The sequence below is a fragment of the Nyctibius grandis genome, chromosome 8, assembly GCF_013368605.1.
Source record: "Nyctibius grandis isolate bNycGra1 chromosome 8, bNycGra1.pri, whole genome shotgun sequence".
NCBI lineage: Eukaryota > Metazoa > Chordata > Aves > Nyctibiiformes > Nyctibiidae > Nyctibius > Nyctibius grandis.
This window is the reverse complement of record NC_090665.1, coordinates 26,452,755-26,476,345: the sequence shown is the minus strand read 5'-3', so window position 1 is coordinate 26,476,345 and position 23,591 is coordinate 26,452,755. Positions and strand designations below refer to the sequence as shown.

The 23,591-nt window shown below is 36.4% G+C and overlaps 1 protein-coding gene across 1 annotated transcript in view; it reads right to left on the bottom strand.

The window, feature by feature from the left end:
* Positions 1–7,390: 7,390 nt before the first annotated feature.
* VAV3 (vav guanine nucleotide exchange factor 3) overlaps positions 7,391–23,591 on the bottom strand; it is a 170,336-nt gene continuing 154,135 nt past the window's right edge. The window contains exons 25-27 of the mRNA XM_068406000.1: positions 21,088–21,217; positions 10,122–10,273; positions 7,391–8,369 (exon numbers count right to left, since the gene is read on the bottom strand). Of these exons, the coding sequence (XP_068262101.1) occupies positions 8,328–8,369; positions 10,122–10,273; positions 21,088–21,217 (324 nt within the window). The 3' untranslated portion in view covers positions 7,391–8,327. The remainder of the gene's footprint in view (positions 8,370–10,121; positions 10,274–21,087; positions 21,218–23,591) is intronic.

Below are 23,591 nucleotides of genomic sequence, written 5' to 3'. Positions count from 1 at the left end.
CAGAGTAGAAAGACATGGTACCTGAGCTGCCTTCCTTGTTAACCTTCCCTGAAATCAATGTATATTTAAGAAAAGTTTTGATTTTGACAACACTGCGTATGTTGCAGCAACAGCATGTTCTACCAAAAATAAACTTAAGAAACTGTAATAATGCTGTTTAGCTCATGCTTCCCGCTGTGAACCAACTCTTAAGACTGGGGTTTTACATAATTTTTACACTACTGTGAGCTAAATAAGAGCCAATTGCATCTCCTGAAGAAACTGTTTTAATCCGCAAACATTCAAACTCTTTGCATATTTAGCAACCTGCTAGCTCTATGTTGGATGTTCATCTTATTACCTTTCATATATCTTTTCCTCTCTACGTTGGTATAAAATTTCTGTGGGATTTTGGCAAACACCAGCAGTTAATTGAAGCACTGCACAGCTGAAAGGCAATTACAGAAAGGTGGTACAGGAGTATCTCCAAAAGAACATGTGGTATCTATCTTGGGCATCTTTAACTATAGATAAACTATCCTTGACACACTTTTAGCTAACCTATCTTAAAAACCTCCAGTGCTGGAGATTCCACAATTTCCCCAGACAATTTTGCATCTAGGTAGCTTGATATTCAGAAAACTTCCCTAAAGACTAAATTGCCTTGCTCCAGTTCAGGCTTGTTTTTTCTGGTACTAGTTACACTGACTATGGAGAACAGTTCAGTCGCTTTTAAGTTACATGAAACCTTTCACTTATGCAGATGCTATTACCACCACCTCCCTTAGCCTGTTCTATAATTTGTTTCAAACAACTCCAGTTTCTTCACACTTCGTTGTTAGTCTCTTTAGGAGTATTTTCAATTAGACTATATCTTATACAAAATTTAGTGCCCAAAGCTAGACAAAGTACTTCAGCTGAAGCATTACCAGAAATGAACTAAATGATTACTTCACATTTTATAGATGATCTTCCCATTACTATACACCAAGACAATATTTACCTTCTTCATATAGTAAAATCCTGTTATGTTCTGTCCATGATTCGCTTATACTTTTCTTTCTCAGTCCTTTAATACAGTACTGCTGCTTACCCAGCAGTTGCTCAGTCTTAACTGTAGACAATTCTTTCCACCTGTAAATATAACTTCATAGATGTTCTCATTTAATTGCATCCTTTTCTGAGCTACCAGTTTATCAGTATCTGAGTGAGTTAAAATGCTATTCTCCAGCCCACACGCAGCCCATGCTTGCATGACATGACATGAAAATATTTTACATATTTTTTCTAGACAAGAAAAAGTAGTGTTTGTCAAGAATTTGTTTGTTTGTGGAAAGTCACATTCGAAATGGACATCCCTGAGCCCAGTATAAAACTTTACTCCCTACAGCTAGACTGAGACCCTCAGAGATTTGCAAGTGAAGAATGTGCAAGCAGGGAATCACTGCTTTTGGAAGCTTGTTTTTTCTAAAGCCACGCAGCTCTTTGGGGTAGTAGGCAAAAGAAATAATGTGATCAGAAATATTTTCTGTATAAATCTTTTGTATACTTATATGAGTGTTTACTAGCATGCCCCAGAAGATATAAAATAAAAAGCGTTTTCTGCATCTGGTCTTATTGTATACATCTGAGGAGGTGTAATCAGACTCTGGTGACAGGAAGACTAAGCCTACATTCTCATGTTCAGGAGAATGTAGAAAAAAAGGTACGTTCCCCCAAAGTATGAATCAAAGTTGCAAAGACTGAAAAGCTTATCTAGCTTTTGTTCAGATTGCTGGGGCTTGATTTTCTACAACTTACTATATGGAATAAGTCACAGTGACATACTGATTTGGAGAGCAATCTGCCTTTTAATCTTCTAATTCCTGTCTTTACCTGATCCAACCGGATATGCTTACATTGCTACACAATTATAAAAACAATACATCTCTCTTTTTAAAATATGAACAGAAGGATGAATAGATGATGCTATTACATCCTCTACTTGGAATTGTTCTTGGGAATAGAGCAGTTGATATAATAGATAATGAAAGTCCCGTCCTGCCCTTCCCTCAACAATAAAAATCAATATTACCAAAACAAAAATCAGGCATGATTGCTTTTATGATCTGCCTGTATTGTTTTTCTTTCCACGTTAATATTCCTGACAACTTATGTACTAATGGGATTGGGCATGTTGACTTGCACCACTCCTCTCTTGAATTCTATGCGTCTTAGTGATTTGGGTGGGGTTGGGGGGAGACAATGAATGAAAACAAGCCTCCCTTTCAACGTGTAGTACACTCAAGTGTTCTTTCAGCCAAAACACTCAAATTAGATGACACTGAAGAGTCACACCCAAAATATTACAGAACACACAGTTCCAGGAAATTTGATCTTTCATCCATCACAAACAGAAGGCAGTCCAAGTTTCATGAAGCTATATTCAGAGATACACCAAATCAAGAGAATAAAACTGGCCTACAAATTCCTCTGAGTTAAGCATTCCCCTCTCTTACATTAAAACAAGAAGTTTTCCATATCATCCTTACAGCCATTCTGAGTCTTATCTTAAGCAGTAGGGAAGCAAAAGAGAAAAAGCTCCCAAGCCACTGCATTCACACTGTATTTAACTAACCGGCCTTTCTAAGATACCAACTTTAAATAGCACTTGCCAGGAAGGGGAAGGAAAAACAAACTCAGGATTCAAAAAACAAAACATCTGGGAGAAGAAGTAGGAAAGGTGTTTGTACATCACCTGGTAACTTAGTAGGGTGGGGGCCTCCTGACACATTCCACATTATTAATGGCTTACAAGCTACAGGGATGCCAATTGTAAAACTAACAGAGAAAAAAAGTTCCTTCAATTTTACACATTTCTGTTAGCCTTATACATGAATAAGAATTATAATCCTAGGAACAATATTGCATCTCCTTGAGGAAACCATTTAATTGCTTTGGGAAAAAAATACAACTAATTGAAGACAGATTTATAGAGTTATCTGGTAAGACTGGGACCAGGTCCGAGGGTCCTTGATCCCTCTACTGCATTAGCAAAGTTTTCCAATACAGAAATGTTAGAGAATTTGTATTTCCAATCCAATGCTATCAATAGACATTCAATATTTTGGGCAACCATTTAGAAAAGTTACCACACACCAGGTTGTTTCTAACCCATATGGCATGGTATCAACCTTTTACTTCTTTTTCTCTGATCTTCTCTATTTCTGTTCTTCCTAAAGCCACATATTATGCTATTAATATAAAAAAAACAGTTCTGAAAGAAGCAAACCAGCTTCATGCCCCTTGGCAAACAGCCACCTCCAAACCTGCCATTTGTTGTAACTATGAGTTTACTTAAGGTCAGATTGCAACATTTTAAAATGAACACATTTTCTGAAAAGCACATTTACCAGGAAAAAAATTGTAACCCAGAAAAAGTCACCAATAACTCAAACATTTCAGGAGACTTTTTAAATAAAATCTAACTTTATAGTCATGTAAGCAGCAGAGATCCTTATAATGAATGGGCAGAATACACTACAGCAGATCAGGAATTATAAAACTAAATTAGAAACCCAAATCTCATTTGCTAAAAAACAAACAGCTCTTTGTTTTTGAAAAGGAAGTTGCTCAGATAATGTAATGAATCACCCTTCTGCAGTCAATTTCTGATGCTTAATCCTTTCTATATTTCTATTAGCTAATTATACATGCATCATACATTTCAGCATTTTGTGAAAAAGTGGTATCACTAACATCTCACCAAAACTTCATCAGTTTTATGAAGTCAAAATTACTCAAAACTACCTCTCCTCCATATAGTGGACATCTAGGTAAGAGCTAAAATTCCATGGCACATTTCAAGAAAGGCAAGGGAACATATTACCTTCTTTCTCTCAAATGAATACATTCCAAGGTTCAAAGTTGTATGGAAGGGATGACCCTACCTGAATTTTAGGAGAACAGATGCTGCTGTGGCTTGCTAAAGGACCGTGCATTACATATACACACAGCATCTCTGCCTGTCATTTTTACCTTTATGCCTGCTGTACTGGCTCTGGCTGAAATGGCGTTAACTTTCTTCATACCTGCTCTTACAGTGCTGTGTTTTAGATCTGCAACAAAAACAGTGCTGACAACACACTGATGTTTTAGCTATTGCTGAACAGTGTTGCATAGCATTAATGCCTTCTCTGTTTCTTACTCTGTGACCTCCCCACTAGTGAACAGAAGTTGGGAAGGGACACAACCAGGTAGATGACCCAAACTAACCAGAGAGATACTCCATGTCATATAATGTCACACTCAGCAATAAAACAGAGAGGAGGGAGTGCTTCTTCTGTCACTTAAATGGAATAAGCAGTGCTCTCTGAACAGAAGAACTTGAATTTCAGTTAAAATCGTAATGTAAGTCTCTCAGCAGCCCAGTTTGTAGCAGAGAGACAAGAGTTAATTTACTGTAGTGGAAATACAGTTGGTGAAACTGTATGACAATGCTAGTGCATAAGTTATATCTGCCATTGCAGCACTTTTTCCAAAGTGCTGACAATATTGATCATGAAATAGAAACAAACATTTTTCCACTGAACATCAAAGTCAACAGAACAAAACCTGGGTCTGAGGCTGGGTATTTTGTATAAAACAAGCCCCACTTTTTTTCTAGACAGCACCCCTCTCTCACCTTTATGAACCGCTAAAACCTTGAGAATCAACCTTTTCTTCTCCTTCATAGAGCATTCTAGAGTTTGCCTGTGAGGCAGAAGAGAAAGGTATCCTGGTTGGCATAATTTTCATTGTTCAAGTTAGACTTGTTTTTTTTCAAGCTGAGATTTTCAAATAAGCTTCCAAGCCTTACAACTGAAAAAAAAAATATTCAGAACACAGTCACAAGTGGTTCTTATGCTCTAATTACAGTGCTTTCTCAATTTCTCACCCATCAGAGGACACACATCTCTTCTCACATATAAGAGGAAGGAGAGCATCTGTGACTGACTGTGATATTGTTAACAAGAGAATTTAATTGAGAAACATTTTTGCATCTCGCATTAGGTGTGACTCTTAGTTATGTGATATGTTCATGGGTGACAGGAAATTTATGCCTTACATCTGTAGAGATGTGTAAATGCCTCATTAAGTTTAACAATTATCTGTTAGAAGGGCAGTTCCACAAGAAAATCTCTGCTACTGAAAAATAGAAGGGACACAATGAAACAACATTGCAATTGTATCATCACTGACCTTGCTGAATTAACTCACCTGTCCAGAAATATTTTTATACACGTGAATGTTATATTGTAAAAATTGCATGAGTGGGTTACACCATGAAAAGGTTATCAAGTAGGCCATGAAATTAGACACAGACTATATTTTCAGATTTGAGCTCAGTTCAACCTGAATGTATGTTAATTCACATATGACAGAGGGAGAAAGCAGAAGGTGGAAGAGAAAGGACATTGCTATGAAACATGACACATAAAGGGAAACTTTTTAAGAACAACTTCTTTTCAATCAAAAAAGTTCAATCAAAACATCTTTGACCGACAAAAATCAATAGTATATGACTGATTCTACAATGTTCTCTACAGCTAAAAACCAAAACAAAATACCCCACCACCTTCCTGGATGTGGCAGAAGGCAAATTATCTCGACAATAAAAAGCTCTCAAGGAAAGCTATACTATCCCACTTACATTGACAGCTCAGTTTTACAGCTAAAGAAGGATTATACAAATCTGGGAAACCAAACCAGAACACTATCAACTTCTGCTCACAACGAGAAGGGGTTAGACAAATGAACAACCTTCATACTAGCCAACTACACATTTTGACACATACCATTAAACAAAAAATTAACCAGTTTATTATATTTAACATATTTACAAAATAGTACAAATTAAAGTTAAATGTAACTCCATTATTGCATGACAACAAAACCTCCATACAGGCAAAAGCAGCACATGAAAGAGACACTCCAGAATACTTAGGAAGGCTTTGGTACTCAAAATATAGTTTAAGATGCAGCATTAACTCAATCAATACAGGGCATTAAACACAGACAATGACATGTAGATTTATGCCACAAAAGTAAGCTTAGCTATGGCTTCCATTCTTCTCAAATGCTGATTACTGGACTGGTGAATTGTTTAAAAGCTTTACAGCAGCTTCAGGATGGAGAGACTACTCAAAATGATTCTAAAACCAAGCTGTTGAAAGTGACTGATGTGTTTCTCAACTCATACTGAATTAAACTGCCTCTTCTCAGAATTATGACAGCAAAGCACTAAACACTTCACAGGCCTAGAGCCTATTCCTCTACCCCTTGAGCAGGCAAAACTGTGAAAGAATCAACTTTGTCTACTTAAGGAATATAGGATCAAGCTCACAATAGACAATAAAACTGCATGGCAAAACATGATCAAAGATTGTATGCCCTAGTCTACATTGCTGTACACATAATTTACACAAAATATGTTTTATGCATAATCTACATATTTACAAATGCTCTCAATTGTTCCATCAAGTAATGTACTCAACACAATCACAGTTTACATAATTTTGAGGTAAATCCTTGAAAAGTTAGAGCATCAGCAGAGTTTCACCTGCAAGGCTCAATCTCACAAGTGTAGGATTTCTAATTAGAAGATCCTCTCTTTCACCTGGTCACACAGCAGTGTATGCTAGGTGTAGCAGATGGGTAAGATGGTTGCAGAGACAAAGGGGATTATTGTGAATCCTCTGTGCTGTGCTTGATTCTTCCTGATGGCCCGAAGGAGGCCAGAAAGAAGCAAAGAACACTGGGGACAGCCAAAAAGAATCTGAAATATGTACTAGCAGATTCTGCTCTGTGGACAAACAGGGGATATTATGTTGCTTGTAGAGTGGGAAAAACTGCAGTGTTAAATTGTGCAGTGTCTATGCACACTAATTGCAAGATGCCTATGTGAAAAGAGGACACAGAAAAGCAAAAAAGAGGAGGTGGGACAGGATGAATTAACTTTCCTGATGGGTCAATGTTACCCTAGGAAGAAGATGCATTTAAGAGCTTTATTTTCTTAGAAGTTTTCAAGCCAGGTTCGACTTTATCTAAGTATTCGAAACTGCACATCTGAAGACATCACCCACATTTATTTTAGCTTATAACTACAGCACTTCTGACCCTCCATAAATATATTAAAACACTGCCTCACCAAGGGGTGGACACCACTTTACAAGGCCTGATGTTTCAAGCTAGCTAACCTAGACACGTTTTTCCTTGGGGATGTTCATAACACTGCAACAAGACCACTCGCTCATTGAACTGCAGTTAACAGCCCAGAGAACAAGACAGGAAAGGGCACAGTCTGCAAGTTCCCTTTGCATTACCTTATGAGAGTACAAAAGGTGATAGAAACTCCTGTCTAACTAGGAAAAGACAGCTTAGAGTTGGAAGCATCAAAGTTCATCTGAGTCAATCAAGAGGTTAAGATAAAGAGTTTCGTTCTTGAGAAGTGGTATCATTTTGCATTAGTATATTCTCCTACAGAATAGATCTTCAATATTTAGTTAATGTTAATGCTGAAAATTTTAAAACTCATCTTGTCATAACTATCCTCAGTTACACTTTTACGGTCAGCTGCTTAAATGAAAAAACTTCACACAAAAAGACTTGGGATGACAAAGAATCCCACAATTCCACTTTGTGGATGCTTTTTCAAGAAATACCACATCACTACACCTTTTAAAATTGTTGTCCTTAAACAAATTGTTAGAAGATTTAGGCAGGACCTCAAAGTAGTCAGTTAACTAATTATATATGCATGAATGCTACTCATGTTTACTACATTCATATTTCCTTCAGAGTGTTTTTGTGAGTGTAAAACTGTTTATAAGGTGATAAGTAAAGCAGTTTGATGTTTCAAGACAATTCTACTGACTACACTTTATGCCCACTGGAATGACTGAACTCTGTTTTCTGCATGCAGTGATAAGGAATAATAAGCCTTCATCTCCTTGTACCATCACAGATGTTAGCTAGAAGAAAATAGACTTATTAAATATTCAGCCATAGCTAGTATTCATCGTGTAGTACAGGGTGAAATGAAAAGGAGCAGAAAGAAATTTGTTTTCCAGGGATCTTCTGGGAAGGTGAAGGTTGGACTTTGTACTGATCCCCAGTGATGGCAAACCGGCAGGTTGTTTCTTGCACGGCTCTGGGCAAGGTAATAATCTGTCAGCACAAACTTCTGTATAAATCCCAACATTAAGACTGGAAGGTTCAGACAGACGAAAATGCTGCTGTTTCAATACTTAACAAGACCAGTAATACTTTGAAGATATTAAATTTTTAAAATCCCTGAAACTGCTGGTCAGCAGAGGAAAGTTTTTAATTCATTCGTCCTCTTCAACATAAGTTGATGGAAACCAGCCCACCTAAAAAGGGAAAAAGCAGAACAAAATAATACATGAGATGCACAGGTTTTTTTTAAATGGCTGAACTAGGCAAAACAAGGATGGGTCTGTTTAGTAAATGTAAGAATAAGTTTACAAAGATAAACTTGATGGATCTGCCACAGTTAGGGTAAGTACCCCAAATAAAGGAATAACCTGCATATATGATGACTTGAAGACTAAATCTTCCTGCTCCCCACCCCCAAAAAAAACCCCTTTTGCCCAAACTGGAAGTCTAAGCATTCAGAAAAAAAGTCTAGAAATGCCAAGAGCAGAAGTAGATTTACTACAGGCAGGATGCTGCTATTTTTCGAATGAACAGTTAAATATTTTAACAGGCTTCAGTCAGGTCCAGGGAATTCTCTTACAAAGAAAATAGTGTCCAATTTGATTGCATTACATGGAGTTAAATTCCATTGCCACCAACAGGAGTTTTAAATAAGACAGAACTGGAAGGCAGAGTCCAGTGTTTTACACTTCACAAGTTATAATGGTATCTCCATTCTGAAATTAATGATGTGTCAAATAAGGATTATATAAGACACACAGTAAAGCAGTGTCATATATTCCGTATTGTCTTATCTATTTGCTTTAGGTTTTTCACTCAGACTTCTTTATACTTAAGTCAATTCAACACTCATGAAAGACCTCAAAACCAAACCTAGAGCATGACTGGAAGGAGTAACTGCATAAATTTTGTTTTAGACTACCTTGCCAAAATATGTCCAGAGGTGAGCTTATGCTCTGAAGTCCAGGCTGTGAAAGTTACCAGAAAGAATGCTAGTATGTAACAGAGAGTCCTTTAGGATGTGCATAGCTGCATTAGAATGAGATGCTCAGTTTTCTTCACATGTAAAATGTATATAGGATGACCACTATTTCTTCGGCTTCCCTGTTTCTTCTTGTCTAATTGACCATTTCACCTTAAGATTATAACTAGGCTCATGTACATTAAAAAAAAAGTTCTCCAAATTGCATAAAGCAGTAAATCTGGACATCTACTTCAACCTGACTTGCAACTTTCATTTCCATCTTCCAGCCAGTCTACTTTCTTCCATCTCACATTCTTTGACCTTGCATCTCAGACCTTTAGACATGAAAACAGCAGCATCACGTACTTCTGACTAATCTGCGTTAAAGAGCAGTATACTAAGACTGAAACAATATAGCCTTTATAGGTCAAAACTGAAACTTTTCTTCCATGCATGTCTCAGAGTATAGTGTAAAGTGACTTTGCAAAAATCCCTGCTAAATATGCCACTTCGTATAAGCCACATTTTTACAGATCAAAGCAGCAGCCTCCTATAAAAAAGATGGCTGATTCCATTGCATGATAATCTGGCAGAAAGGTGTGGAAATCATTCTGTGTTCAACTGCTAAACAGACTTCCACAGCACCAGGAACCTGAGCTTTTGACCCCAAATACATGTGTGCAACACAGTTCAAGGAAGTTCAGCTATGGCTGTACTATTAATCCTGGTTATTTTCCAACCATATAATCTTGCCCAAATATTCAGCCTGGTAGGTCACATTAAATAACCAATTAATTTAGATGCTGGGAAAGCTTTCTGGCAAGAGCTCTGCCTGGGTCCTACAAAACAGAGATGAGAACATGTTGTATCTTGTGAATTTAAATATACAAAGAAGGTTTATGATGTAGGAACACATCATTTTTTACAAAATCACTGTCAGTGAAGGCAGAAATGAGACAGAAAAAAAAAAAAAACACCTTACCCTTCCATTTACTTCACCTCTCCACCAGCCATTTGCACTCATCTTTGTATAAATTTTTACAACATCCCCTTTCAGTAAGGACAGTTCTCTCATGTCTCTTGCACAGAAGTCATACCTGGCTATGGCAATGCCTATCACCTTCGGGCTTAGCACTGAAATGAAACAGACATTGATATTATTAGGGTTTGTTAATTGAAAGCTACTAAAGTAATGTAAACAGCAGTACTGTAAAATATAAAATAATGATTTCACAACAGCGTGCACCAGCATTAATTTTACGCAAATGCAAAAGCATCTGCACTACACAGATTAAGAAGGTTTAAACATACGTGAACAGTGTAAAAGTTGAAGGGATTTTATGCGATTTTTTAATAGTTCTTTTTATTTTTAGAAAAAAGTCAAACTACATGAACCATAAATAAAATATCCCCCACCCCAAAACTGCTAAATACATTTGCAATTATCGTATTTTTGTGCTTCATAATAAAACTTGCTGCCAGTTACACACATCAACATATTTTACAGGTCACTAGTTTCTTTCCAAAAGAATTATTAGCATTTACAGTTGATTTAACTTTAAACCTCTAATGAAGCAAACCAAACAGAATAAGGAGCTGTTCTTTCAAAAACAACTCCCAAGTTAAATATTAATGCACTTAAAATCGGAAGCTAACATCAGCATGAGCAAAAAAGTAAAGAGTTTCTACAAGAAATTTGTATGGATCATTTGTTACAATCTGCATGAACATTGGCTCATGTAAATCTACTCTTTTGAGGAGTTTATTCTGTAAATCACCAATGAATTTGTTGTACAAAACTTTTCATGAAGAAAAAATCCTTACAATTTTTTTTTCTAAGTTCCAGTGATATTAATACCTAAAAATTTTAAGCTACATCGGTATGTAAGCATTTTGCCAATGTAAAGCTTAGACATTTTAAGCAACAGAAGTTGTGAAATATTTTTTAAAAGTAAATGTGGAAAAAAAAATCATTTCAAAAACCAACCCCCCTCTCCCAAATAATTTTATGAGAAATTATGTTTTTAACCCTGATGTAGAATATCCAAACTTGCAAAGAAACCCTTGACTCTTCCAATGAGAGGAAAGTGGTCATAGCACCTAAGAGATAAAGGCCTTTGACCTGAGTAGTTTAGAAAAAACATCTACTACTCTACTGCATTTTGTAGTTGGATTATTTGGCCAAAGTATTCTTTTTTTATTTTTTTTTTCCATTAATGTTATTTTCTTTTGCAGTTGTTTGCCTATGTAAGTCGCTGTAGGGAGGAATTCACAAGCAAAAGCAAGCTTCCTACTGAAAAGATTTCAGAATTCATCATATGATCATGATGGATGACTTGATATAGTGTACTTATAATCATCTTTTTTCTCAGAACCCTTTCCAATTTCTTAGAAATTCCCAATCGTCTTTAGGAAATACCATTAAGATTCTAGTTTTAGCAATGCCTTCAACAACATAATATTAAAAGTTCATAGCTAGTTGACTTTAATTTAAATCAGAAGCACAAAACATGGCAAATGAGCTAGAAAACGTTGACAGTTTCAAGCTCTGCTTCTATTTAAGATTTCTTCTGACCCCACTGGAGACATTTCATAGAAACAGAGGCTTTTGCATAATAGTATTAAATATATGAAAATCATTATATATTCAAATACTTTTAGCTTACAGAGAGAATACAAACAATTTATTTTAAAATAACAACAAATACTATGTTTAAATTGTTATTAGATATATCACAAAAACAGAATGCCTAAAAAAACTGTTTTGGTAACAGGTTATGCCCTTTTATATCATGCCATTAAAGTTTAGTCATTTCACACTGCTTATGTAGAGTATGCTTATCAGATACTTGATACAGGATGTACAGGATGCCATATAAAAGAGAATCAGCATCTCAATTGCTTATATTTACAATATGAAGATGATGTAAAAATCTAGGTGATATATTAAGTATATTAAAGTTCAAACATAGCTTTTCCCCCTCTAAGTCAGACACAGATGCTACTTCTTTAGATCCTGACATGAATGTTACGTCTTATACCTTATCAGGATTTCAGTAATCAATTTTACAGGCAAAGAGCACATCATGGGCAGCAATTGTTTTGGAGAAAGAAAAAAAACAAAACGAGCATTTATTGATTGTAAGGTCAGTAACCATTTATAGGTGTGCAGCAATATCACTGGCAGATTTGGGGAAGCATTGCAGGATGGAAGGAGTGATTCTGGGGAGCAGGGTATCATTTCAGATTCTAGAAAGCAGATAAAGGGGCAAGGAAGAAGATTACATGAGGCAAAGATGAACAAATTTGGGAAAAGATGGAAGAACTGAAGAGGGAAGAAATGTATGGAAGAAAAATAAAGAGGGAAATACTGAGGAAAATTAGGATAGAAAAAGAAAGAGTGGAGATCTGGGGGAAAGGAGGACTTCTAACTCTTTTTCAAGTTGTGAAGCCAGAGAGGAAAAGGAGAAAAAAGCAAGAGAAATCAAAACCATATATCTCCAAAAGTCTTGAGGCAGAAAGCAGCAAAATTTAGATTAATTTAGAATCCAACATCCATATTTTCAAATAAAAGTGATGCTCATGATAGGAAATATACAAAAGGAAGCCAGATGAGTGATGGAATACAGGAAAATGACAGTGCTGATTTTGGAAAAAATATTACCCATCTCTGGTGACAGTCACAAAAACAATTTGAGTAGAGACTATCAGCCCTGAATTCCCAATCAGAGCTGTCCCAGGATAAATGAAACTTGAGGAAAGACAGTCAGCATGTGGAAAAGACAGCTGTACAAATGGGAGAGAGAAGAAACACTGAGTGAAGGAGAGAAAGAGGATAGATATGGGGAGAATAAGGAAGGAGAGAGAGAATGGTATTAACAGCAGAGACTGATGGAAAAAAAGTGCCCAACAGGAGAATGTAAATGAGAAACTGAAGAGGGGGAAACAGAAAAAGTAAGAAAAATAAAATAAACTATTGAGAAAGCAGTAATAAATAAACCTTGTGTATTAGAAGGGAGATACTCAGAGAATTAACAGGAAATAGAGTGAGAAATCTGAGGAAGGTAAAAGGCACATGTGTGAATAAGAAAAATACACTTTTGCTTAACAGCCTTTCCTTCTGCAAACAGGGGAAGAAAAGAGGGAATTATAGTCAGCTTTGATTCACACTACAGTATGTTGGAAAGTTTCTCATTGACAGTAATATAGATGTGCTGCAAATGAATTTTAATGCTAGTTTGGGCCACTGATGAAGGAACTGGGGTGCAAACAAAAGAGGCTCCATGTGATCACAGCAGGCTGGTCTAGCTCACATTTCTGCCGCTGCTTAAATTCCACAAGGGTCAATGTATTATTATAAAAGCTGTGAGTAGTTGTTTTCTCTCCTTGTGGTATGGCCTCCTCGTAAATTCTGCAGCCATATCCCCTAAGGGTTGCTCTTGTGTAGTAGTTTCCATGCTCCTTGAGGCAATGTACATTTACTTGCACTGTTTAGTGAAACCCCAGTTCTATTACATAAGTATGGGCAGCACCTCCAGTAGTGCTCAGTAATCGGCTTAACTGTTCTCCTGTGTTACCAACTTCCATATCAGCAGAACTAAGCCAGCTCTGAAGACCTTTTTGAAAAAAAATACTTATAATATCATGAAATAAGTATTTGTTCATTTAATGTAAGCAAATTCTTTGGCTATTTTTAAACAAGATCGTTTTACTAAGAACATATGAAGTAATGTAGCCTATCTGTCAGAATGCAAAATCCCAAACAGGTAGATAAGCTTAAATTAAGAATTACTAACCAATATTTTCCTTTAATATTTTGTACTTGTATAAAGAAGTACTTTACACAGCGTATTGTGGTATGCAAGACATTGAATCCTCACTTATTGTTACAGTTACTTAAGAATTTTCTGATACAGCAGTTTTTCATAGGAAAAAAGGAATATAATTATAATTTGTTGAAACCATATATGGGAATATGTGATAGGCTTAAAGTAACCCTGAGTCTTTATTGCTGTTCTATCACTGTAGGCCACTTCACAATTTTGTTTTCATGGAACAGATACCAGTTTCAGTAAGAACAGACTTTACAATCAAGTACTGTGCAGTTGAATGAAAGAGGTCATCTTCTATCCTCACCCAAAAGGACAGAAGCTCACAGTATTTACCTACAATAAAGGGCCAAAACTTAACTTTGTGTTCTCTGATTCAAATGAGGTGAGTGCTTCAGACATTCCAGCTGAATATCATGACCACAGGGTAAATGGCCATACCAGAACAGCTTTCTATTCATCTTTCCTACAGATGTAACCCTTTATGTAAGTAAACATCAACTGGAAGAGTGCCTTAAAGCCTGAATTCTCAGCCATGTTGTGACTACTGAAAGGAAGTAAATTATCTGCCCCCCAAAAAATCTATATATAAGGAGACAGAAATGTAAGAAACAGACTCCAAAACAGTGAACAACTGAGGGGTAAAACATTCAAGAGCAGTATAGGGGATAGAAATTCCTGGCATGAATCGAGGGAGGGCTCATCAGGGACACTCTCAGCACAAGTAAGCACATCAGCCATTCTACTACCGTGCTGCCACCTACATCCTTTCCCTCTCTAGAAAGCGTGGAAAGCCTTAAGAATCCATCTCAGAGCACTAAGCAATTTGGATGACCTCTGCGGGGCAGCTGTAAAACATACTGCCTACTCAGATCCCCTAGGCAGATCTCGATTATGACATCTGCGTTCATGCATGCTAGACACTTCCCTTTCCCTAGTGCAAAAGCCAGCCTCAATCCCGATTCGCACAACATAGGCCAAGTCCTCCATCGCCTATACACAGAGGTTTGTTGGCGTAACATGAGTGAATGCTGTGTTCTCAACAGTAGTAGCTCCTTCCAAGGCTCCTCGGAGACATTTACCTTCTTACTAGCAAAATTCTTCTTGAATTGTCCAGCAATTCAGTTCACCTCTGAAGACTAGGTCTTAGAGACCAGAGCAACTCATAGCCATACTAATGCACTAATTGAGACTACAACTGCTACTACTTCAAGCATTTTTATGCAGCCTCCTAGTTTAAAATGTTTGAATTTATTAAAGCCAAAGATGGTTAAATGAGAATAAAGAAAACAATATTTAGAAAACAGATGAGTAAAATTAATTAACAATGTTAATGCAGAATTTAAAGAAAGCATTTTCTACAAAAAAACTACTGTATTCTAAGATGTTGCTGCAATATGGTTTGCTGCAGGGATGGGACGAACATATTTATCTACAAGCACTGAAATTTTCAGGTATGTGCATTTGAACAAATACATTAAAATATATATAGCTCATAGATGTCAACTACATAGCAAATTAACGGTCAATTAATAATTGAATCTGCTGCAGCTATTGAGCTTTGCAACACCTAGTCAAACTGCTTATTGTAATATACATGTTTTCAGAAGTTTAGGAGTTTGATTTTTGTTACACGAATAAAATGTAATAACTCCACTTTTGGAGTCAGAGGAAAACTGAAGTATTCTCTTCGTCCCTTCCCTCACCTGCTGCACACAGGAACAACAGAAGCAAATTTAGAAGAAATATAAAAGCAGTAAAGCAGTACCTGACCAGAAAGGAGTGGAGGAAGGGGGAACAAAGCTGTAGTCTGGAGGAGTTACAAAAGAAAACCCACAGAACAAAGAAGGGGCTTAGAGAAAGAAAGAGAAAAAGAGAAAAGCAAAAGAACATTGAAATATTGGCACAAGATTTAAATAATATTTTTTTAACTATATAATTCATCGATAATAAGGAAGCTAAGGTCCCCTACTAAGGATGTCTGGAAGGAAATTGACTATAATAACAAGAAAATTTGGATCTATGATTTAATTTTTAACAATTGCATTTTTCAAAGAGTAAAGTAGAAAGAAGACACCCAATTCAGGGTTTCAGAGAAGCAAATTAAAACTGCAGACTCTTGCAAATATTTTCACATTTAACAGAATTTTTTTTTCTTCTTAATTTTGTGTGCCCCACTTCTTAACAGTACAAAAGCAGGAACTCATGCGTACGCGTAAGAATTCCTCTTGAGCCCAGAAAGACCAGTCACACGCTGTTAATTAGGAATACAGTCTAAGTAGTAGTTGAACTGGGGTCTCATAATATGCATGGGAAAAAGTGTGCATTTTGCCCTGATAATCATTAACATCAATAGAAATTCCACAGCTAAACTACATCCTCTAACGACCAAACAGTATTGCTTGTCCTTGCAGTTTTCCCTGACTTGAGAGAAAACCCTTGAGCAAGCAAAAAAAGTGTAAGTTTGGCCTAGGCAGAACCAGCACATCATCCTAGTCCCTATAACAGCTTCCTCAGATGAAAGGTTAGAGATGCACTTGCTCTATTGCCAACAAACCTAAGGACAATATATTTTTAAGTACAGAATTAGATTAAATGAGCTAAAATCGCTTCAAATGGAACTACAGTTTGTTGATGGGTTCTCACATTTCATCCCTCTTTTGAAGAGACTTTGAAGATATATAGTGTACAAAATCTAATAAAGTTGGGATCTTTGCTCCCAGCTGTGATTCGGAAAGGGAAGTCCATCCTCAACTGGGTAAATAATAATGTAGCCTCTAAATTAAGCCTAATAATGTCTATAATTACTGACCAAGAGCATTCCTTAAAAACGTAGCACGGTTATATTCATCACAGACAGCTGCTTCCCTGAATTTACTCTTGTGACTACACACAAAACAAAATCATTTTGCTTAAAAATGTTTATTTGCAGGGATGATGAATAGAACTATTTTATGCAAGAAACTAACAAAGAATCTATGGTGGAGGTAACGATACAGTTTTGTGCATGTTACCTGGATGAGTATAGGTAAGTTTGTGACAATGAAACTATCAGCATAAATAAAATAAACAGGACCAATACTGTATTTTAACATTCATAAGGTATGGGTTATTTGTTATAAAAATCCCACAACATAAACCAACAATAGTTTAGGTTAGTATCTCAAAGTAATACAAAATAAACATACTCCAGGGCCTCTTGTGCACTACAAACTCCCTTCTGATCCTTCACAGTGATGATCCTTTCTCCACCACTAATACTAAATGGATTATCTGAGAATGCATGAGGTTACCTGAGTAACTCCTTTATACTGGAACTAGTAACCCCAGGTGACAGCTCTGTGTGGAAATATGTTACAAAAACTGAAATGGCAACTTGACTGAAGTAGTGTGCCCATTCTTGGAGACAAATAACTGCCTTTATTTCTACAGATGTACAATGATAGTGTGCAAAAGTAGCATGCAGGAATAAAGACAGGTTAGGTGCTATATAGGGGGTGGCTGGTCCTTTCCTGTCCTTACATTATCTTAATTGTTTGAGAATAATTGTGTCCGACATAACTGGAGGTTTAGTTTTACATGTGAAATTCTGGACAACTAAACCTGTGTGGGCAAGAAAATCCTACTAGATTTCTACAGATAACTAGTGTATTTTAAATGTCACTGATAAGGATTTTGGTGTTGGCTTTTAAGGAGAAAGGCTGGGTTCTTTTGTTTCCTTAATGGTTGAGATGACATTTGTTTTATTTTACTTTATTAACAGATACTTTTACACAGTTAATGCATTAAGTAGTAGAATGACATAACTAATTAATGTACCTATTCCTAGTCTGCAGATGATGAAAAATAGTCACTCAAGTAGTATTTGGCTTTGTAATTTAGGTTATATTAAAATATAAATTTCATAAAGATTCAGATTTCTCAATATGATTGCACTCTGCATCAGCAGATTGGAATAAAATGCTGGAACTATTTTGTAGAAGAATGTCAACTTTTCTTCCATTTTTGCCTTTATTTCATTAAATAGTCGATCATCCCTCTAATCTAATGTAAGAATTAGTATTCCTCTGTGTAGCAAGACAAAATTTGATCACAGTATGCCTAGGACTGAAAAATTAAAAGGAGAATGTATTATTTCCCCAAAAATCCTCCTAACTAACTTGAATATTTATATTGAGAAAAGTAAATGTCTGACAGCTTTTACAACCACATTAAAAGCATACAATAAATATCAGAACAGAGTGCGTGACTTCTGCAAGACCAGGAGACTAAAACCTAAAGTTCTAATTGAAGTGGGCAGCCAAATTAACTATCTCCATAAAACTAAGATTTTTGTTCTAAAAATCTAGTAGATGCTGAAGGGAGAATCAAATTTCCTGAAAATTTAAGAAGTTACAAGGTGATTTATTATGATTCATATCAGAAATTACAAGTGAACTGAAGTGCCACTTCATTACCTTTCCTCCAATGGGTAAATGAAAAACATGACAATTACAAAAAATAAATATAATCCTTTCTCACATTGTTCTAGAAAGTGAAGTTAATTTGGTATTGCCATTTAATTTCACAGCAGCTCAAAGACTTTGGCAGCAGAAAATGATACAACTCTGTCAAAGTTTACAGTGGTTCAACCCATGCTTTTTAGAAATACTTCTCCCACTTATTCTGTCAATTATATACACTAAAGACTAGCTGTTTTGATATGCAGCTGATGCTTTTTCAAAAGATGGCCTCATAAAAAAATCCAGTCACGTCAATAGTGTAATGCAAAATACTGAGTTGAAATCCAAAACCTCCTTAAAATCAGCTTCAGACTGCTAAAGTCCATTGCACTCACTAGCTTCAGCCCCATGCTTGTTAAAATATGATGAATGTGACACTAAGTAGTTACACAACTGAAAATAAATGGGAAAGCATCCCTCTTTCTCTTCAGTTGCCTTGTCTGGCTTCCTTTCAACAACTGTTTTTCTTGCACTCCAATTAAGTGGGAAGAGGTCAAAAAAACAGCTGTGTGGCAGTTCTCACTGAGGGCTGTGAAGTGAACTCTATGTCCAACCGCTGCCCCATGACTTGTTTCCTCTACTAAACAAAACTGAAGCCTAAAGTTTACCAACTTCTTTCCAAATTCAGCCCAGCAGGGTTCCCACAGCCTAGATAAATAGTTATTCTAACATCAACTCGGTAAAAACTAACAGGATAGCTTTAAAACTGAGCAGCATGACTCATAGATGGGCGGTTAATCACAGAAATTTTGCTAAGAAAAAAAAACCCAAACAACAAAACACACACACTCATGGGGACATGCTAACACTTTAAGATAAAACTGTCCAATTCATTAAATGAAAGTGTCATCCAGAGTGAATCTAGGTAGGCTAGCAGAATTGTGGGAATCTATTAGATTTTTACATGAGGACTCAGAATTGAGAGGTTTTTTTGATCAGTTTGGCCTAAGACAAAACCTGCCAGTTCCCACCAGCATAGTTTGTAACATTAAAAGGCTAATATTTACTATAGCAGAGATGCACTTTCTCATCCCCTTGACTAAAACGAGAGCATCACACACTTGTTTCTCTTCTCTTCCATATGCTGCCTAAAAGATCTTGTTAAAGGATGTGTTTTCTTTTGTATGTGGACTGAAAGTAATGAGGAGGTACCATAGGTCTTGTATCCTGTAAAGCTTGAAATGATTGAGCTAATGCTTTTGCAGACTAATAAATTGGTGGACAGTATAAATACATTCTAAGCGGCCTAAGAAAGGAAAGAAAACAAGTTGCCTCTGCTCACAGTCAATAACCAAAACAAATGCAAAGTGAAGTAAGCAGGGCATATCCTCTCAACAATTAAAGCCTCGATGCTGTGAGGAGGCAAGGGATGAGGAAAGCACAAGAGATGACAAGAGGAAGAGAGAAGCAAAGGGAGATCGCAAGCTAAAGGGAGAAGAAAGGACGGGACAGAAATCCACCAAGAACAGAGCTGTACTGAGATACAGCATAGCAGGGAGACAACTGACAGAAGTCCTGGGAAGCCATGAAAGAAAGCAAAAATAGAAAGAATAATTGGGAGACAGAGACAGAGTAAATGAAATGCACAGAGACACACTGGTTCTTACAATCACCTGTCCTAAATTATCTTCACTTTAATTAGGAGAGGAAGAAAGTCTCCAAAGTTATAGAAATGTTATGGAACAGAGGCAAGCAAGTAAACAAAAGCTCACAAACACAGCAAATGAAAGCAACACAGCCAGCTCCATCATCACAAAGACTAGACTGGACTCTATGGTCTTTCACGGCAGTCTTCATATTGTTAAAATCCCCATTAATTTTTATTTTCCTCTTATTATCTGTTGCAGTACAAAGATACCGCCATTGCCTGCAGAACTGCAAATCTAATATCTGCTCTTTGACAGAAACATTATATGCTTTCCAGAGGCCAGCCATGTGGTAGTTTTTATCATTAACATTCAACTTGTACGTGTCCTAAAAAATCATGCTAACTTCCACTTAAGTTGCAATAGGTTAAATAAAGGATACCACATGCATTGTAAATCTTCTCAGTTTATTTCTAAACTTCAAAATTTTTCAACTATTTACATTGTACAGTAGTTCATTAACCTTCAGAAGCTTAGAGGCCTGTAATAAACATCTACAGTTAAAAGGCATGCATAAAAATAATTATGATACAGTAAATCTAATGGTTTTTAAAAGAAATTTATGTGGTATTACTGAGATGCTACTTCATATAGCTACACTACAAGACTGGTTTATTTAAATCCCTTTTTAAGGATTAGAAAATGTCACACATATTATTAACACTTGTGGCTGCATGTATGCAAATATCTGAAAAAAAACCAGGCAGGATGGAGTTTAATCTCTCACCAGCATGCCTAATAGATTTTTGAATATCAGGGAGATTTTAGGTTTGGCAGCAAGATAAACTTGCTAGACATGTTTATAAACCTTCTGACAGATATGAATCTGCTTAGATTTAAAAATCCTAGCTAAAAGCATTACCATAGTAATTGGTTATATGTCAAAAATGGAAAATGAAGATGTTCGAAGTACCTTGTCCTTTGAATATTTATATGACAGAAAATAATATACAAAAATTTGTAATACTCACAGTTGCCACCTGTTCTGTTACTCCTTTGTCCCACTGAGTTTTCAGATTCTTTGTACGGAAATTGAAGAGTAGTATCCAAACTTCGAAAGCCTTCTTTGAGAGAGTGGTGCTTATAGTATTCTACGAGTTCCTTTCAGAAAGGAAAAATACTCTGTCATTGGAAATTGAAACCACATCCTTTTCAACTTCCTGATATACAGTCAATGACAGCTTTATCATACAAGTAACCTCATTTTATAATACAATATCCTACAGTACATGTTTATTTTTTAAAAATCAAATATTGTAAATATTGAGTGCATTTACACTGCCACTTAACTGGTTTTTGTTGAGTTGTTTTGTTTTTTTTTTTTTTGAGTAAAACCTTATTGTCAGAGTCAACACCTATTGCTCCTTTGAGTCAGGCTGAGCATGTATTTGTTTTTCTGAAGCCAGGCAGAAGGCAAGATCAGCTGCTTGTTAGGTATACAACAGTTAGTGTCTTTGTTTTCTGAAACTTCTTTTTCAATGATAAGTGATGATGTTTATCCACACATGCATTTGTAAGTACACCAATCCAAAATAAAGCATGAGGCTTGCACATAAGTCAACAGCAACTTAATGAGCAGATACACAGACCATGTAAAACTTTCAAGGCTCTGCCATGAGAATTTGTGGGGTTTTTTGGTTTGGTTTGGTGGCGGGGGGCGGGGCACGGAGCCATTCAGATAGTGCACACTGACTGAAAAATCCAGTATTTCACACTCTCCTTGGGCCCAATCCAAAAATTTGTCTCTGTGTGTCCATATGCGTGCATATAAACATACATATGCACACACATACTGGGACAAATTTTATATATACGCACACACACATATATGAAAATATTAAAAAAACTGGCTCGAAGTTTATGTAACCAAGGAGATAAGCTACTTTAGTTTCTATTCTAAAAAAGGCAACACCCATCAAAACACTGACAGCTCACGTCACTCCTTTGCGACCTTCAACTTCTGCCATTGTCTCTTATATTTAAATTAGCCCTAATAACATCAATATCACACAGTTTGCACACAGAGCCTAGAATAAGTTAAAAGTGACCAGACAATTCAAAGCAAACATATTTCATTTGATTAATGATACTTCAACTGTGGGATTTCACTCTTCAGAAATGTAAGCACAAAGCAATGTATTTACTGTAAACCCTTCACTCCTACCAGTAACTCAGTCATTCCATTCTACTTACTTACATTTAGATTTCCAAAATCAAAGTTGACCAAGCCAAGCTTAGGTCAAAATAAGGAAATAGTACTGTGTTCAATCATTTCCTTCTAGTTAAAAAAAAAAATTTAACAAAATTATTAGCCTACAACAGCCTACATCAGTTCAGTGATATATCAATTCCAGCCAAACAAAATGACCCTCAAATTATTTAGTCCAAGGTTTAGTGCATAAACCATAAGTTCTTGATAACAGTCTGAAGATTATATTCTGAACTGAACTCTGGAGCACTTCACTCCCCACGCTGCGAGCTGTTGCATGTCTCTGAAACTGCTGCTACGGCAGAGTCCAAAGCTAAGTAAAATCTACACCTGCTTTTAACAGTTCATTATCACAGACCTGCCAAGCACTCCAAGTAAGCAGAAGGGCCAGGAGACTAAGAACTCTTTGGGCTTTGTTGTCCGATATCAGCACAGCACACAAGCTACAACGTCAGCAACCAAATTTTCTGTCACATATCATCACCAAGTACCCAGACATTCAAATTACCAAGGCAACAGAGAGGGTGATTTGTAAGTAAGCAGCATTCAAAGTAGGATTTCTGGATAAATGGAAAAATAATTCCTATGAAACTTTTGTTACCTTTTTGCACCACGTAAGTCTGTAAGAATTATGCTGTTTGGTAAAGATAGTAAGAATTTCAACTGGACAGGTTTTATTTGTTGGCAAAATAAGTAAAATGGGTCCAAACTAAGAGAAAATTTACTTTGGGTCACAAAGATTCAGTTGCTTTTAAAAGCTTAGTTTTTAATACCATTCTTCCATGCAACCAGTTGACAAACAACTGGCCTCTAAAACATTAATTGCACAAATCACAGTAGCAAGCTTACAAACAGGTAAGAAAGGTAAGTGGTCCCTGCTAGCATGGATGGGGCTGCTCAGGAGTCTGTCACATTAACCATGGGTCACATCAGCAGCAGAGCTGACCTTTCACTGCACCTTGGCCTGCTTTACACACTCAGCACATTTTAGTTACTCTTTTTAAAGTTTTTCAAATGCACTATGAAAACTATGTACATGAGCTGTCTACTTTCGTTACCTCTAAAGTAGTACAGAACACTGTCACTGCAGATCACTACTTTAGGTTTCCATGGCTGCTGGCTTTGTTTGTCTTCTGCTCCCAGTTCTACTCAGACTACTTTTGTTCCTCTCTCCTTCCAGTCACTGTTACTTTTTTTGCTTGCATCTACCCAGAACAAAGCAGTTGTTCCACAGCATATTTAAACACTACTTACACTATCACTTGT